The sequence below is a fragment of the Corvus hawaiiensis genome, chromosome 1 (genome assembly GCF_020740725.1).
Source record: "Corvus hawaiiensis isolate bCorHaw1 chromosome 1, bCorHaw1.pri.cur, whole genome shotgun sequence".
Taxonomy (NCBI): domain Eukaryota; kingdom Metazoa; phylum Chordata; class Aves; order Passeriformes; family Corvidae; genus Corvus; species Corvus hawaiiensis.
In genome coordinates, this window is record NC_063213.1 from 18,134,210 (window position 1) to 18,152,633 (window position 18,424).

Genomic DNA, 18,424 nt, shown 5'->3' on the forward strand with positions numbered 1-18,424 from the left:
TTCCATAACTTATAATTAAGCTGAAGTCCGACTAACATTTGACTTTCTAATGAGTGTAATGAGATTACATGCCTGATGGAAGCATTTGTGAAAAAGCGACTTTCTGTGTTTAATGAGGTCCTAATACAGGACAAGATCGAATTATAGGTCGGCTCATTTTCTCTCTCAAAGAGCCCCGTTTAAGTTCAATGACACCGGTGCCGCCCGCCTCCCGCCGGACGCGGCAAGGCTTGCGGCCGGTCAGCCCCGCCGCAGCCCGGAATCGCACGAAAAGTGAGCAAATAAATAAGCAATGATGCCCCCACTCAACCCCCGCCCCGGCCCAGTCTCGGCGTGTTTGTGTGTAAGTAGCTCCTCTAATTGCTATTGGAATAGATCCATGCCATCCGCGCTAGGGAACTAAATGTGTTTAACTAGGTTAATGCAATTAGCATGCACGCAACATATTGCTCCTACTTTGCAGCAGATTTGGGAAAAAAAAAAAAAAAAAAAGAAGGAGAGGGAGAGGTGTACAGTATATGATGAGTTATAATTACACCTTGGCTCACCCGGGCCGTTCCCATCCGCCTGGGCTCCGCGCGGGAACAGCTCTGCTCCGGCCGCGGGCCGGGCTGGGCATCTGGGACTCTGCCGGGGGCTGAGCCGTCGGGGCTGAGCCGCGGGTGCCACGGGAAAATCAGCACCTGCAGCGTCGGGCCGAGCCCCCCGCCCCAGCCCCGGGGGGCCACCCCGCCCCCGCCGGGAGCACTTGCAGCCCCCGGCCCGACCGGCCACTGCCGCCCCCACCCCTCGCCCCCGGGCAGGTGCAGCCCAGCCGTCCCTTCCGCAGCCGGGCACGCTGAGCTGGGGCTACCAGAGCGATTCTACCACCAGTTGCACGATGGCTTTGCCATCCCCCTGCCCCCTCCCCAGGGCGAGGACTGCGGGGGCTGTTTCCCAGGCGCGGCCGGTGGGAGAACCGCGAAAGACTAGGGGCAGCCGTCAGAACCCCAAGCTTGCTCGGCCCCCAGCCTCGTCCTTCCCTCCCCGGCAACTTTAGGGAACAGCTTTATGCGGCTCCAGATAGCGCGCCCACTCTCATGGCGTCAGGGCCGGGGGTACCAGGCGGGGGACACACACCCTCGCAAGGTTTGTGTTTGGGGGCTCGGATCGTCCAGCTGGAAACCACAAGCAGTGCAGAGACACTGAAAGGAGGGGGACCTTCTAGAGATAGACAAAGACATCAGTTGGAAGCACTTCAGGAGCGGACGTCAAAAGGGGTGGAGAGAAGGCGTCCCGCCCGTCCCCGTCCCCGCGACGCTATAAGAGCAAGCAGCCCGAGCCGGCGACGGGGTAGAGTGGGGCCAGCATCTGGGCCGAGCATGCCACTGGGTCTCGGGGCCCACCCCTCCTGGAGACCGGTCCAGGCGTTCATTGCAAGGCTTCCTCGGGATGCGGTGAGGCTCTCGGCAGCCTCTTCCCACAAATACACTGCTCCGCAAGGTACAATTCGGGTTTATTATTAACAAATACAAGGCAATAAATTATTTTCACAGGTTCTGTCATATTTCCCCCATTAAAAAAAAAAAAAAAAAAAAGAAAGAAAGAAAAAAGAAAAAAAAAAGGTGCTGGTGGAATAAAACTATTGCATATCTTTAAAAATCAAGATAAATTATATAAATTATATATTCAAACCAGACGATTCTACCTCATTATCACTACGCCGTAATAAATAGATAAATAAAGCTGATTGCCCTTAGAGTCTGAATCTTAAATTACATTTACAATATAGGTCTCTACATACAGCATGTACAGAGCGGGCGGGGGCGGGGACCACCCGCGCGGCGCCTCACGCCACGTAGTCGAAGGGGGGCTCATTCTCTATGTCGTTAACGGAGGGTTTGTTGTTCACCTTCCGCGGGTCCTCGGGGGTCCACACTTTGGCTGTCCGGATGATGTTTTGTTCCTTGAGCTGCTTTTCATCAGTCCACGACAGCGAGTGACCGGCCAGAGGGGGGAGTCCGTAATCGGGGTCGCTCGGGGAGGGAGATCCTGGAGGGCAGGGGGGAAAAGGAAGGCAGGGGGTTATTGCTGGGGCTGGCATTCCTGCGGAGCGCGGTGCCGGGCCGCGCCGGGACGTACGGGGCCGTGCCGGCCAGCCACTTACTTGTGCCGCGGTGGCAGATGATGATTTTCTTGGGCTGGCTGGGGCTCTCGCTGCTGGCGCTGCGCAGCGGCAGGTCGGACTGCACCAGTTCGCTGAGGAAGTTGATGTAGCCGATGGCCAGGCGCAGCGTGTCCACCTTGGAGAGGCGCTTCTCGTAGGGCAGAGTGGGGATGTGCGAGCGCAGCCCTTCGAAGGCGTCGTTGATGGACTGCATCCGCCGCCGCTCCCGCACGTTGGCCGCCTGACGGAGCTGCTGCAGCTCCGCCTCGGAGCGCACCCGCCTCCGCCGCTTGGCCGAGCCCAGCGCCTGGAGCCGCCCCCCGGGGGACAGCAGCGCCGCGCCCGCCGCCCCGCAGCATTCGTAGGCGAAGCCGGGCGAGGCGGGAGACGGCGGGAAGGCGGCGGGCGGCGCCGGGCAGCGGTAGCTGCCCTCGGAGTCGCCGCCGTCGCGGTAGTACTCCTGCAGCTGCCGGCTGAGGAAATCCACGTCCGGCTCCAGCAGCCCGTCCGAGGTCAGCACGTCCCGCGGGGGCGACTCGGAGAAGAAGTCCTCCTCGTCGAAGTAGGGGGGCGAGGAGAAGGAGTCCAGCCCCCCGGGGAAGTGCTCCAGCAGCACCGTCTCCATGCTGCTCCCGGCGCGGACGGGGCAGGGGGGCAGCCCCCGCCGGGACGCGCCCGCAGCTGCTGTCGCCGGCCCGCTGTCCGAGCCGCCCCGGCGGTGGCGGGGCCGCCGCCCCCGCCCTGCCCGCCCCGGTGTGGCGGGAGGCCGGGCCGCGCCGCCGCTCTCCGGGGAGGAGGCCGGAGCCGCTGGCGCGGCGGGCCGGCACGCGAGGGGTCTTATAACGACATCCCCGGGCGCGTGCCGCCGGCCGCCGCCGCCAGCCAATCAGCGCGCGCCGGGGGGGCCGGGCCGCCCGCCGGGGACACCGCGCGCGGCCGGGGGCGGGACCCGACGGAGCCCCCGCCCGGCACCGCCCGGCCCCGCTGCAGCCGCCCGCACCGCGACCGGGCGAGGGGCCCCGGGCCGCCTCTGGAGCCGCTGCCGAAACGCGCCTCTTGGCTTTGACACAGCCTTCCCTATCGGGAAGCGCCACCCCTGCGCGTCTTGCCCCCGGCGCTTTTCCCGCTCCGCCGGGACCGCCAGTCCCCGCCGCCAGCAGAGCCACTGCCGGAGCGGACATAGCGGGGGTCGATGGCGCGGGTTTTTTCGAACTGAAGGCAATTCTATCGCAACATCAGAACACATCACTTCAGCTCTTGCGCCCGGCCATGCATAGATTTTGACCTCATCGGGCCCCGTTGCGTTTTCTCTTTTCCCACTCCCATTGCCCCTCTCCGGACGAGCTCGCTCGGAGGAGGCTCTGTTAATAATTCCCTAACTGACTCTCACTGATTAAAGCCTTAAAAATTCTCACTGTGAGTGAAATGGATTACCCGCCAGATTAGGAGAGGATTATCTCTGTCATTAGCGCTGCAATAGTTTGTCCGGCAGAGTCTGTCGAGGTTTATCGAAAGTGACTTTCCAGTGTGCCACCAGCGCGGGCAGAGATCAAACTCCGCGTGGAAACGTACCCAGGTCTATCAGCAGAGCAAGACAGGGCCAGCTCCGGGAAGGTAATAAATGACTCGACTTCAAAGCCGCTGACATCGCCGTGATAACGGCAGGGAAACGCGTGAGTCACGGGAGGGAACAAAGAGCTTTGCCAAGAACCACTTCTTGGAAAGTCCCGCCTGCAGACGGACCACGCGAAAAAACGAGAAGGGAAGGCGGAGACCTCTGCGCGAAGCCAGGAACGCGCCCACGCGTGGCCGGGGGACTGCTTCCACCGTCCCGCAAAGGGGAAACTAAGAGAGTGTCCCCGTAGAGGGGCAATGCGTTTCCCCGTTCACGTCCACCCGCGGGGCGGGACCGGGGACCTCGGAGGAGACTGGGATGAGTGTGTCCGGACTCCTGTTTCCACTCACGCCCCCCGTCCCTCAACCACTCACCATGCGCCTCTGTCAAGAGCCAGGCTTCTGGACGCCCACCCCCGCAGAGCTGCGCGGTGCCCCCCACACTGCATCTGCCCCAGGCTGAGCCAGCCCCACTCCAGGGGAGCCTTCCCGCCCCAGGTAGCTGCTCCAGCTTCCTCTGCCTCTTCAGCCCTTCGCCCCTCACGACTGTTTTCTGCACTGGCTGTCCTAACACCGCCCGCATCTTAGATGCGGTCTCACAAGCGTCGAGTGCGGGCAATAATCCATTCCCTCGGTCTCCTGAGCGGTGACCGTGTTCATACCGCTCAGAGCTCTGCCGGCTTTCCGTGTGGCCGGGACACACGGCTGGCTCCCGCTCAGCTCGCTGCCCACCGGCGCCTGGCGGGGACTGCTCCGAATGGCGCTGAGCACGGCGGCCAGGAAGCCCCTTGGCGTTCTCAGCCGTAGCTTGGCAGAGACATCGCCCGCCCTCGAATCACTCCTCCCGAGCAGCCCTGTCCTGCTGAGCAGAAAGATCCACCTGGGAGCGAACACAGCTTCTGCACCGCACAAAACAGGGGTGCTTTCCCTTCCCCGCCCCGGGGGTCCCGGGGGGGCCACGCTGCCCCCTTACACTGCGAGCCTCCCTGTCCCTCCTTCGCGCTCCTCACCGCTGGGTGGGTAAATGCTTTGCGACCCCACGGCAGCCGGGCGTGATGCGCTGGTGGGACGGCAGGGACCTGCCGTGCCCAGCCCTTGAGGCTGCTGTGGGGAGTGGAGGGGCCGGGTAGTCCGGGGGAGTCCACGGCCACCCCTGCAGCCCCACGGCCGCCAGGAGCCGCCAGCTCATCCACAGTCCCACAGCTGTGCTGCACCCCTGTTTCGTGTCAGCGCCAGCAGCCCGGACTCCAGGCCTGTGCAGACCCGAGGGACAGGGGCTCAGCTCGCGGTCTCTCTTGTCTGGTGGGACACACCTGAACGTGAGCCTGGTCCTTCCTCACCTTGGCCCCGCGCAGCGTGGGCGGGCCGGGCCGTGCCTGAAGTTGAAGTATCTCCTTTTCCAAAAGCAAATGGGCTTGAGTGCAGCCAGGGAATGATCGCTACCGGTGGAGCACCACAGCCAGAAGTACAAGTATAAATCTAATACATACCGTGCATCCCTCTCGGATCCACGTCACACCTACCGCAAAACACACGGAAAAAGAAAAAAGCTAAACCCTAGCAACACTGAGGTGATTTCGGGGGAATTTCCTGGCCACAGAGCTGGCTCTGTTCCCTCCCTTGCATGCCCAAGGAGTCCTTGGAGTGGGGTGGCGAGTCCTTATTCCTGGTGCATTCTGGCTGGAGCCGGACACTTGAAAGCCGATGAGCAAACCATGTCGACCTGACACCACTGCCCCCGGTCGAGACACACAGACTCACATACACGCACTCATAGCCCACTTTGCAACCTTTCCCCCAGGTCAGACAGGCTAAGTGCAGCCAGATCCTGAGGGGGAGTAACACCCCCAAATAGGCTCTTTCCCTCAAAACCTCTGCCACCAGCCTTCTCCCAGAACAGCATTTTGACCACGGTGTGTCCCTGTCCTCGAGAGCGTGACAAGGCGCCAGGGCACCTCTCGTTAACACGGTGGTGAAGCATCTTCCCGACAGCCTGAACAAGGCCTTCGGGAGTAAGAAAGAAGAGAAGAGGATCTGTCCTATTGATCCAAGCACAGCATATGCCCGGAGAGACGGGGGAGCTCAGTTCATTTACCATGCCAGTCTTTCCCCCTTTCCCAGGGCTGCCGGAGCCTGCTCAGCTCTGGCGCACGGTTAACACTGCGCAGCCGGGGTGAGCCCTGCAGCATTAGGATGCCAATGTCACACTGTGGAGGTGGCACGACACCACTAGGCCACAGAACTCAGGCAGGCAGTCTGGGAAGTCCGTCTGTGCGGTCTGTCTGTCCCTGAGAGGCAGCTCCGTCAGGACCGATGGCGAAGGAAGAGAGTTGCAAAGGGAAGCGGAGGGATATTGTGAGAACCCACTGTTTCCAGACTGTTGGAGACTCGGAGCTTGTATTGAAACCGGTCAGACCTAGCAGATCGTTGGAAAATTTGGGAGCAATGTCCCAGGGAGGAAAGCGATGCAGGGAGAACCCCACGACGGGCACGGCTGGCGCTCTACCTGTGCGCTGGGGTGCGCAGGAAACGAAATATCTCTCCCCAGCTCCTCAGCGCTCGATGCGACGCCCGGCAGAAGCGATTCCCTCGCTGTGCCCAACTCAGCCCTCGTCCCTGCGGCAGTGATGGCTTTAAAGATGAACGATTCCAGTTTTGTACATCTGCCTTTGGGAAATGAATACCGACCGTCCCCGAAGGAACGGCCTGAGGTGCAGGAAGGTTCCTCTTGGGTTGCCTAAGATATTACGAAAGAAAATCTACAAAAACCAGGAACCTGTACAAGCAGAGCCTGGGCCGCGGCATCACACTTGGGCCACCACCGCCTGTGTCGCAAATTCCCTTTTTTCAATATTTGTCCAACACGGATGCGTCACCTGGCCCCCTTTTGTTCTCGGGAAGGACACCTCCCTGCACCACTCTCCAGCAATGAAAATGTATGAACAGCACTTGACACGTCGTTATTTCAATCCACTGAGGGCAGAAACAAGTGTTAAGGGGAGAGGAGAAGGGGGGGGGGAAGGGCATCGCCCTTCCTTCAGAGTCAATGACCACACGACAGGTCTAGCTGGCAGCCACCTCCACGGGGACCAGGACTCACCAGAGGTCCAGAGATGGGGCGGGACACGGGGCCAGGGCAGGGCTGCCTACGGAGCCTGGCCCACCAGCACCCACTCCCGACACTCTGCGGGACCACGCAAAGCCCCTCGTCGGGGGAATAAGGAGAAGGCGCGAACCTTGCATGGAGGGGATCCGGAGCACACTCGGCCCTGACTCTGCTGGGGTGCTCGGCCCTGGCCCGAGAAGACGATAAAGATCTCCTCCGTGGCCGGCCGCCCCCTGCACCACTGAGGGTCCACAGAGGCTCTTCTTCTCTAAGGCAAGAAGCGCGCCTGGCCCACCGCCACCCATCACTTCCCGTCGACAGGTTTCCCCTCGAGGTCTCTCGGGGCCGGAGCTGGCCCGGGAAGCGGGGGCAGTCGCTCGCCCCGGAGGGGCTGCAAAGCGCACGGCCCCCTGCGATGCTCTGCACGTAGCGCAACAGGATGGCAGTCCCGGTTCACTGACTGTCCCAGCGCCCGCCGCGCTGAGCACGTCGGGCCGTGCCCGAAGGTTTGGACCCTGGCGGGCTTTGCACCTCCCAAGGGTCTGTCCCGATCCCCACGAACACCTTCGCACACCCCTGCGCCTGGCCGTCTTAGCGGCGGGCGTGGCGGTGAGCTTCTCCCTTGGGACACCCACGCAGGAACACGGGACCGGGCGTTGCTCCTCAGCCCCTCCGCCGGAGGATGAGCCGCAAGGCGAGAAGCGGCAGCGCTCGTCCTCGTTGCCTTACTGCGCACCTGAGCCCCCGTGACGGGAAGAAGCTGCCGGGCCCCCGCTGCCCCCGAGCCGCCCCAACCCACAGGTGCCCCGGCTTCTACTTTCTGCCATGTTTCACCCAGCAGTTAGGACACGGAAAATGGATAACAGGTGGCGTTAAAGGGCAGCAGTGAGGTCCGAGGTGAAGGGGAGACACAGGTGAGGGGCGAGATCCACAGCCCGCGCCCTGCCTTTTAGTCCGGAGTCTTGTGAAGTAGCTCCAAACGCATGTGAGATTCCAGAATAACGAATCCTGGTCCCCAGAAGTCCCCCGGTGTGTTGGGCTTCCCATTCGACTCTTATTCCTATATTAACTGCATAATTTTCCTGTCTCCTATTGTTGATCCAATACCCTTCAAGGGTGTCATACCACAGGCATGGGAAGACAAGGCAGGAGAGTTCCACTTTCATCCATGCAGGCTCTACGCAATATTCTTCTCAAATCTTCGTACCCACCCTGTCAGTGTCTGGTTAAACAAAAAGTCTCGGGTCCATAAATCCTCAGCGGAGCAAATTCTGAGTGTGACCATTTTTTGCTCAAGATTATAAAACTCAACAGCTCACCTGTCGGGACTCCTTGGCGTGCTGCACTCATTCAGAGATGCAATGTTTGATGGAGAAAGGAAGCAGGAGTATTTTAAAAGACGGGACCAGAGTCTGCCCACTATCTGTGCAAATGATATTTACCAGGAAAGGTTTTGGGGGGGGAAAAAAAGTCCTATTGCAATTCACGATACAAAGTGGCACTTTATTGAGCAACTTCTAGGAATTTTTTACCACTGAAAGCATAATTTAAATCAAACTTTGTTCAGTGCAATCTTGGGGGATTGTGTGTTTCATGGTAATAAACTTTTACACAACTTTCCTGGTCTGCACGCCAGACACCAGGTAGGTCTGAGCTGCCAGGTACTGGAGACCCAAACCCACCTTGCAGAGACGTCTGCGGGAGCTCTCTTGCTTCCCGCGGGCCAGCAGAACCGCACCAGCCCATAGCACCTCCGGGCCCTGTAGCCCAAGCATCCCCGGAGGCAGGTGCCCAGGACCCGGGCGGCTTTCCCGGAGCAGGGACTGGCTCGGGGGGTGCGGAGGGAGCAGAGCAGCCCGCAGCGAGCCCACCTCTTCCCCCTCCACCACGTGAGGCCCATAAATAAGACGGCGAAAAGCTCTCCCCCCTCGGCGCCGCTACCGGGGCGAGCGCGGCGCGGCGGGACGGCGGCCCCACAAAGGCGGCGGGGTGGCCCCGGGCCCTCGCCCGCCCGGCGGAGGAGGCGGCACCTGCAGCCGGGGTCGGCCCGGCTGCGCGCCCTCCCCTCCGAGCTGGTACCTGGGCGCTGGGCTGGTAATGCACCATAGCGGGCCGCCTTTCAGGGTCTTTCAAACCGAGATCGCGGAGGTCACCGTGTCTGCAAACCCCCCTCCTTCGGCCGCTCGGGCCGGGGTGCCAGTGCGGCAAGCTGGAGAGCAGGCACAGCCCATGGGAATCCCAACACTTGTGCCGCCGGCTCCCCCGGCCCGCCCTTCTCCCCCCTCCCCGTCCCGAGGAACCACTGAATGTAACAAATGAGCTGCAATCGATCTGCGGGCACGGGGGAAAATCAAATTATATGGTGCGGCTGGGCGGCCGCGGCCGGCAAAAGGTGCGGATGGGCGGCGGGCAGGCTGCCGGCTTCCCTCCGCCGGAGAGCGGAGGGGCTGCCAGCCCCAGCTCCGCTCCCACCGAGCCCCGCTCGGCTTCGCCTGCCGCTCCGTGCAGGGGCCTGAAAGGCGGGGGGTCGCTGGCTGCCAGGGGCTGGCCCTGGTCCCGCTAAACGCCGTTCCCCGACCGGCACCTCCCTGCCCGAGGGGCCCGACGGCCTCTCGGTCGCGCTTCCGGCCTGCGCGCAGGTTCCCCGGCGTGCGGAGGCGCGACCGACTACGGCAAAGCACGTGTGGGGGAACGGGATGGAGCGGACCGCAGCGAGGTCGTGCATGAGAGGTCTTTCCTTCCCTTCTGGTGCCGGCTTCAGGTCTCTCCGAACTCCTCTCCTGCGCCTGGGGCTGGCAAAGGGAATCAGCCCCTCCCGCCATCTCTGCTGCCGGGCCCGTCCCGCACCTGTGGATCCCGGCGCTCGCCGCCCGCGGGACGCACCGCCCTGGCGAGACGCGAGCCGGGCACCCGCCAGCCTGGACGGGCAGCACCTGCCGAAGCCGCGGGCTGTGAGCAGAGGGGGTTCAGACAGCGAGCTCGTACCTGAGCCCTTTTCTCGCCCCCCAGACGTGCGTGGGGGACGGCTCCGCTTGGGAAAAACCCCGCGCGGGGCCGGCGGTTGTCTGCGGGTCCATGGGAATCTGGCCACTTGTGCCGGCCGCAGCCGGGAGGGGGCTGTGCTTCCTTTACAAAAAGAGACACAATTAAGCAAAATGCTCAATGAACATTATAAATGATGTGCAATCGCCTCGCAGATTGCTTAGCAAATCAAATTATATGGTTGCTCACGGATGATTTCCATGTCTTTTAAAACGCAAACAGGTACTTTCTGATTTGGGGGGAGGACTGTTGGTAGTTTTTTTCCTAAACAAAACAACAACCAAAAAAAGCGCAGCGCTTTAAAATTGCGAAGCAATGCCACACGCTGAAAGGCGGCTGTGTGAATATTCACGTTCTCCTTTGTTCGCCCCTCAATTTCACAATAGCCCGGGAAGGGCACGTTCACTGCGCTCTTGTAAATTTACCAGTCCTTGACTAAAACCGCCAGGCACCTGCTTGGCAAAGCACAAAGCTGCCTACGTTTTCACCAACAATTTACTGTTTCATCAGCTTCTAAACTGACCCGTCAATAGAAGGGCTTAAAGTTAATATCATTTACATCAACGGAGATGGCCGGGCTCGAGGCTCCAGGCTGCGGAGGCGGCAGGGCCGCGGCTGCTCCTGCGGGAGCTGTTCAGGTGCGAGCGGGGCGGCCGTGCCCAGCCTGCGGGGCCAGCCGGAGCTGGCCGGCCAGGCCCCGGGCACGGAGAGGCCGGAGGAAAAGGCAGCCACGGTGCAGGGTGGGGGATGTCGGGCGGGTGCTGGTTTTGCAGGACGGGGACGGAGCAGTGACTCCTTCAGTGCACCGCAGTGGAATGAGACTGCAACCAACCCGACTGGTCCCCGCACGGAACGGGCTCTCCTAAGAGGCCGTGACAGCCCCAGAAGGCGTGGGCAGCCTGGGAGCAGGGGCTGGCTCCCCGGGCTGCCCGGAGCCCCTGGCCGCAGAACTTTCCCCAGTGTCCCCTGCCCGCATCCCGCGGTACGAGCTGCGTGGTGTCCCTCCTGCTCCCTCGTGGGGAATGTATAAACAGGGCCACTGGAGGAAAGCAGTATGTAAAAAGCACGTTTGCTAAGGAGTGTCTTATCTTCCAAGACACAAGAACACTCATGGGAAGAGGAAATGGTTCCTCGAGACCAGGTCCTGACAACACCGCTCTGACGCAGGGTCGCTCATTTGAAACACTCCACAAGTTGTGACTGTCCCCACAAGTGCAGAAGGGCTCGCTGAAACACAGCAGAGCAGGGCACAGCTGATGGAAAGCTAGTGACTGCTTTACGGTGTAACGAGGGCAGGAAGGCTCCCTAACACCAGCTGGCAGGAGATGCTGCGATTTAGCTTTAATTTTTTATTCTTGACAATTTCCAATGACTACCCAGTGGGTAACAGGGCACCTCTCCATTCTGTTAAGCACCCGTGTTACATAGTCTCTTCCATAAATGAAACCAGCTCTAGATTAAATAGAAATGAAGCTTTCCAGACGTTGATCCTTTTTGTTGGTTAGAAACTCCATTCATTTTCTATCTTCTTCCCTTGAATTCTTTCTTCCTGGTCTATGCCCATCTGTTCTGGTGTGGGTGTTGGTTCCCATGAAAGATCTCAATCTCCATGGGGTTTTCCCTTAGGTCTACATGCAGTCACCACATTCCTTCTCAGCTCTCATTTTGCCAGGGAAAGCAAAGCAAGTTCAGGATTGGACTCCCTCTTTATCACCTTTCCCTGCCCTTTTCTCCATTTAAGTTAATCTTCTGGGATAACCAGAACCGTAATGGTACACACCTGTCCAGGAGAGTTCTCACAGCTCCTTGGAGAATGACGTAAGCATTTGCCTTTCTGCCAAAATCCCTCACTTTGTACTGCAAGGGTTGTATTTACCTTTTTCATGGCCATGTTCCTTCAGTGGCTCATGACCACTTTGTCATTAACTAGTGCCCCAAGGTCTTTTTCTTCCTCTTCCTGGCAAGGACTATCAAGACACAGCCATAGCACATGTTCTTAATACACGTCCCTAAAGTGTGACCTCCTAACACTGGATTTCTTTTCTTCTTTGCCACTTTGATACTCACAGTCCTATGCTTCCTCTGATGATTTTTCAAGCCCCTTCCATGCTGGGATGCCTTTCCTGTTCCATGACTGACAAATATTATTTTCAGTCCTTCTTTTGTTCTACAATTCTCATGAAAAAGTTTCTGTTTTGTCCATAAGAGCAGTGAGATTACTATCCTGGGCCACAGCATAGATCCATGTGTCTAAGAGCTCTCGATACATTTCCCTCTCTATCCCTTCCATGAACTTGTCTAATGGCTTTTAAAACTCGAGTAATTTTATTAAAACTATTAGGTACTATTAAGTAGAGCTGAGTTTAAAATTAATGATTCCTGTCTCAGAAAGAGACAAAACTTAGAGATGCAGGAAAAACCAAAGGCTTAAAAGCACCTTAAGGGTCCACATTCCTCAGGAATCTCCCATCAGCTACCATCTAGCCCCACAAGTGTCTCTCACAAGGAAATACTCTACATTGTTGATGTTTTCTTGAGTAGTCTTGGCTGTAATATGATGGTAAAACTATCCTGATGACTTCTAACAAGAATAGCTGACCTGCCACGGTTGTTCAGTTCCAGGAAAGGATTTCCACTGCTGATCCCTCAACCTCCACTTCTAAGTGCAGTTATGTTTTCCTCTGGCCCAGAGTTAGACATTTGTTGGCTCCTTAGTGAGCCCACTTCGTCTCTCCTACACTCTTTATTATCACCTGCCTCTCACTATACCAGGAGCCTTGGGGCTGCGTGCCCAGCACCTACAATTTAGGCATTGCAAAACCACATCTCTCCATCCATTTAGCCCTGAGGCTTTTATCTTTGTGGCAAATTATTAACCAAGTCAGGGACACAAAAAACATCTACACAAGGAGATGCTGCATTTCCTTTGGAAGTTGTCCACACATTAAAAGTACTGTTTTACCTAGCCTGGTAGCCCTTCTCCAGGGCTCACCTTCCAGTAGGGGAAAACATTGTTCATTCCACTCCATGAGAAACTTTCTCAAAATGAGGATTGTTTTCATGTCTCCTCTCAGTGACCTCTTCCTGAGACTAAGCAAATCCATACCCCTTCAAGTGTGCACTTTTTATACATGTTAACATTTTGATGCTGTTAGATGCTAATGTCCTTGTAGCATTTCAAGTGTAGTGTCCAAAACCGGACACTGTACTTAGGCTAAGCCTCACCAGTGCCAAGTAGAGCAGAATAATTACCTCAGTGTTTTACCCAAAACACTGCTGTTAATGTTCCCTCAAATGACATTTGTTTTTCTGCATCTCCCATTTTGCCTCGTGCATAGTTCACAACAGCCAGCTGATCCATCCCTGCACTACTGCTGCCTTATCAGTTATTCTTCACAAATCACATATTTGATCTGTCTTTTTTCCCAAGATTGCATTTTGTATTTGTCTTACTATGGTGCAGCTTATTGATTTCAGGCAAGCTCTCCAATCTGTGAAGATCAATGTGAGTCCTGATCCTGTTCTCCAAATCAAACTCTCCCAGCCTCTCCCAGGCAGTGCTCTCTGGAGTTGAATAAAGCACTCTCTTTCCCAGTAGCCTATTTATTGTTGAAAACATTGGGGCTGCAACAGACACCTGCAGGACTCCAGTTGGCACACCCAGCTTTGACAGCGAATTGTGGATGAGCACTTTTATATGATTCAAACATTGTATGCTCATTCTAATCCCTATTTTATTTAGATCTCATTAAATGGTTGTCTCGGTTTTGAAAGACAGGTGTCTGCTAAGGAAGGCAGAGGCCCCCCTTGAAGTGGCAGATATAACCCCTTTTCCCTCCAAGTTATTATATTTTGAAATCAAGAGCCTTTAGGCGAAGATGTGGGAAATAGGAATAACAGTTCTTTACTATATATATATATATGTATATAAGCAGTCAAACAAAACAACAACAACTATGGCAGTAACAGCAAACACAAACCCAGTCCCAGCCTTCTCGGCTGTCAGGCCCTTTCCCCTCGGGTGCAGTTCCGCTCGCAGCCGGCAGGGGCGCTGGCGGCTCCCGGTGAGCAGGGCAGGTGCGATGGTTCCCCCGCGGCTGCAGGGGGCGCTCCGGAGCGAGCTCGGGAAACCCGCGGCTCTGGTGCCCTGGGATCCCGGGAAGGGATGGAACAAAGGCTTCACAAACCCCTGGGCAGCTGATCCTGGGCTCTCAGGAACAGCAGGCTGGAACGGCAGGCTGGAACGGCAGGGACGGACGCAAATCCCAGGTGGCAGGCGAGATGTATCCAGATGGGAAAAACCACGGAGGCCCAGGCAGGCAGGGCGAGCAGGGCTACAGCGTAGCGAAAGCTCGAAGCAGCAGCGGGGCAGGGCAGCCACAGCCCGGTCTCCAGCAGGCCAGGGAAAGCGGCTTTTGGGGTCCCGGCGTTGTTTCCAGCAGGAAGAAAGAACGGCCAAAAAGAAAGAAGCAGCAGCTCCTTTCTCTGCAGCTTCTCTCTCCGGACGCTCAGAGCGAACTGACCCCACACCCAGGTGTAGACAAAGGAGTAGCCAGGCCCGCCCCACTCCCCTTTTTGTCTTTCTTAAGTACAGCTATTTGTCCCCTAGCAACATGCATATGGGAGAAAATTCCTTTAACAGGAAAAAAACCTAAGACTAAACTAAAACCCCAACATTATCCACCCCGAATTTTTTCCCATACTAACATGTTACATGAAACTTAACTTTTTTAACCATATAACTCTATGCATTACCCAAATTATATACAAATATACATGCTGATACTGATACAAGTACAGAGCCATGGGTAGTTCACCCTAAAACAAGGTCCCCTTGAGGTAAGCATCGGGTCTCTCCATCCTTTTGCATCACCCACCAGGTGCAACCTGGTCCCTGAGCAAAAACAACCCCATGGATGGGTTTGTCTTTGCTCAAGGCAGACTTTACCCAAACAGTTTTTCCAAGCATACCTCTCATGTGCACCACTGGAACCTTATCCCCGTCTGTTGTTTGTAGGGGTTCGGATTGGGCAGGGCCTGCTCGGCTGGTGGAACCTCGAGTGTTAACTAACCAGGTGGCTCTTGCTAAATGCATCTCCCAGTTTTTGAAAGTCCCCCCACCCAGTGCCTTCAAGGTGGTTTTAAGCAGTCCATTACACCGCTCAACCTTCCCAGCTGCTGGTGCATGGTAAGGGATGTGGTACACCCACTCTATGCCATGTTCTCTAGCCCAGGTGTTTATAAGGCTGTTCTTGAAATGAGTCCCATTGTCAGACTCGATTCTCTCAGGGGTGCCATGCCTCCAAAGGACTTGCTTTTCCAGGCCCAGGATGGTGTTCCAGGCAGTAGCGTGAGGCACAGGGTAGGTCTCCAGCCATCCAGTGGTGGCTTCTACCATTGTGAGCACATAGCGCTTGCCTTGGCGGGTTTGAGGCAGTGTGATGTAATCAATCTGCCAGGCTTCCCCATACTTGTATTTGGACCATCGCCCACCATATCACAGAGGCTTCACCCGCTTGGCCTGCTTGATCGCAGCGCATGTCTCACAGTCATGGATAACCTGGGAGATACTGTCCATGGTTAGATCCACCCCTCGGTCTCGTGCCCACTTATAGGTGGCATCTCTGCCCTGATGACCTGAGGCATCATGGGCCCATCGAGCTAGGAACAGTTCTCCTTTATGTTGCTAATCCAAGTCTATCTGGGACACCTCTATTTTCGCAGCTTGATCTACCTGTTTGTTGTTACGATGTTCTTCATTAGCCCGGCTCTTGGGGATGTGAGCATCTACATGACGGACCTTCACGGATAGCTTCTCTACCCGAGTGGCAATGTCTTTCCACTCCTCAGCAGCCCAGATTGGTTTTCCTCTGCGCTGCCAGTTTGCCTTCTTCCACCTTTCCAGCCAACCCCACAGAGCATTGGCTACCGTCCATGAATCAGTGTAGAGGTAGAGCTTTGGCCACTTCTCTCTTTCAGCTATGTCCAGAGCTAATTGGACAGCTTTGAGCTCAGCAAATTGGCTCGATCCACCTTCTCCTTCAGTAGCCTGTGCAACTTGTCGTGTGGGGCTCCATACAGCGGCTTTCCATTTCCGGCTAGCGCCTACAATTCGGCAGGAACCATCAGTGAAGAGGGCGTATTGTCTTTCACTCTCTGGTAGCTCGTTATATAGTGGGGCTTCTTCGGCACGTGTCACCTGCTCCTCTTCTTCTTCAGAAGATAACCCAAAAGTCTCACCTTCCGGCCAGTTTGTAATTATTTCCAAGATCCCAGGGCGACTTGGGTTTCCAATTCGGGCGCGCTGCGTGATGAGGGCAATCCATTTGCTCCAAGTAGCGTCGGTGGCGTGATGCGTGGAGGGAACCTTTCCTCTGAACATCCACCCCAGCACCGGTAGTCGGGGTGCCAGGAGGAGTTGTGCCTCTGTGCCGATTACTTCTGAGGCAGCCTGGACTCCTTCATAAGCTGCCAGGATTTCCTTCTCTGTGGGAGTGTAGTTGGCTTCAGACCCTCTGTAGCTTCGGCTCCAGAATCCCAGTGGTCGGCCCCGAGTCTCACCAGGCACCTTCTGCCAGAGGCTCCAGGACAGACCATTGTTCCCGGCTGCAGAGTAGAGCACGTTCTTCACCTCTGGTCCTGTCCTGACTGGGCCAAGGGCTACGGCGTGAGCAATTTCCTGTTTGATCTGAGTGAAGGCTTGCTGCTGTTCAGGGCCCCAGTGGAAATCATTCTTCTTGCGGGTAACCAGGTAGAGAGGACTCACGATCTGGCTGTACTCGGGAATGTGCATCCTCCAGAAACCTATAGCACCTAGGAAAGCTTGTGTTTCCTTCTTGTTGGTCGGCGGAGACATTGCTGTGATCTTATTGATGACCTCAGTGGGAATCTGACGTCGTCCATCTTGCCACTTTACTCCCAGGAACTGGATCTCTCGGGCAGGTCCCTTGACCTTGCTCTTCTTGATGGCAAAACCAGCTTGCAGGAGAATTTGAATTATGCTCTCTCCTTTCTCAAACACTTCGGTTGCGGTGTTCCCCCACACAATGATGTCATCAATGTACTGCAGATGTTCTGGAGCCTCACTCTTTTCTAGTGCAGTCTGGATCAGTCCATGACAGATGGTGGGACTGTGCTTCCACCCCTGGGGCAGTCGGTTCCAGGTGTACTGCACGCCCCTCCAGGTGAAGGCAAACTGAGGCCTGCACTCTGCTGCCAGAGGAATGGAGAAGAAGGCATTGGCAATGTCAATAGTGGCGTACCACTTTGCTGCTTTGGACTCCAGCTCGTACTGGAGCTCCAACATGTCTGGCACGGCAGCGCTCAATGGTGGAGTCACTTCATTCAGGGCACGATAGTCCACAGTCAATCTCCATTCCCCGTCAGACTTGCGCACAGGCCAGATGGGGCTGTTGAAGGGTGAGTGGGTCTTGCTGACCACCCCTTGACTCTCCAGCTCGCGGATCATCTTATGGATGGGGATCACAGCATCTCGATTTGTCCGATACTGCCGGCGGTGCACTGTCGAGGTGGCAATTGGCACTCGTTGCTCTTCCACTTTCAGGAGCCCAACTGCAGAAGGATTCTCAGATAGTCCAGGCAGGGTGTTCAATTGCCTAATGCCCTCTGCCTCCACAGCAGCAATCCCAAATGCCCACCTGAGTCCTTTTGGGTCTTTGTAGTAGCCATTCCGGAGGAAGTCTATGCCCAGAATACACGGGGCCTCTGGGCCGGTCACAATCGGATGCTTTTGCCACTCCTTCCCAGTCAGGCTCACCTCAGCTTCCAGAAGGGTCAACTGCTGTGATCCCCCGGTCACCCCAGCGATGGATACAGGTTCTGCCCCCACATGTCCCGATGGCATTAAAGTACACTGTGCCCCAGTATCAACCAACGCATCATATTTTTGTGGCTCTGATGTGCCAGGCCATCGGATCCACACCGTCCAGAAAACTCGGTTCTCCCGTGCCTCTTCCTGGCTAGAGGCAGGGCCCCTCTAGCCCTGGTTATCATTCTTTCCCTGGGCGTACATGCTCGAGGTACCTTCAAGGGGATCCGACATATCATCCTCCCTTCTGTAATGCCTGGCAGCTCGGTCACGGGAGGCTGAGGCTACCTTCACCTTAGCGGAACCCCCTCGGTTAGTGCCTCCCTCCTTGAGTTCACGCACCCGCGCTGCCAGGGCAGAGGTGGGTTTCCCATCCCACCTTCTCATGTCTTCCCCATGCTCACACAGGAAAAACCACAGCTCAGCTCGTGGGGTGTACCCTCTCTCTCTAGCAGGGGGATGACGGGCTCTGACTTGGGGGCCTGTGACTCGCACTGGTGCCACACTGACCCTCCTCATCTCCTCCCTCATCTCCTCCCTCATCTCCTTCATCTCCTCTTTGAGGTCCTGGACCACAGCAGAGACATGAGCTTTCAGCGGGCCATTGATCATGCTGTCATAATGCCTGAGCCTGTTGGCAACAGAGCCCACTGTTTCTCGGGTATTGTCAGCATCAATCGTTGCAATG

The 18,424-nt window shown here is 56.8% G+C and overlaps 2 protein-coding genes across 2 annotated transcripts in view; both read right to left on the bottom strand.

Moving 5' to 3' along the window:
- The window catches only part of MSRB2 (methionine sulfoxide reductase B2), a 52,412-nt gene that overhangs the window by 9,023 nt on the left and 24,965 nt on the right, over window positions 1–18,424 (bottom strand). The window lies entirely within an intron of this gene.
- Window positions 1,500–2,834, bottom strand: PTF1A (pancreas associated transcription factor 1a). The gene is made up of 2 exons (XM_048295217.1): window positions 2,147–2,834; window positions 1,500–2,031 (listed from the first exon to the last, which is right to left on the bottom strand). The coding sequence occupies exons 1-2, from the start codon at window positions 2,769–2,771 to the stop codon at window positions 1,829–1,831; spliced, it is 828 nt and encodes a 275-aa protein (XP_048151174.1). The 5' UTR covers window positions 2,772–2,834; the 3' UTR covers window positions 1,500–1,828.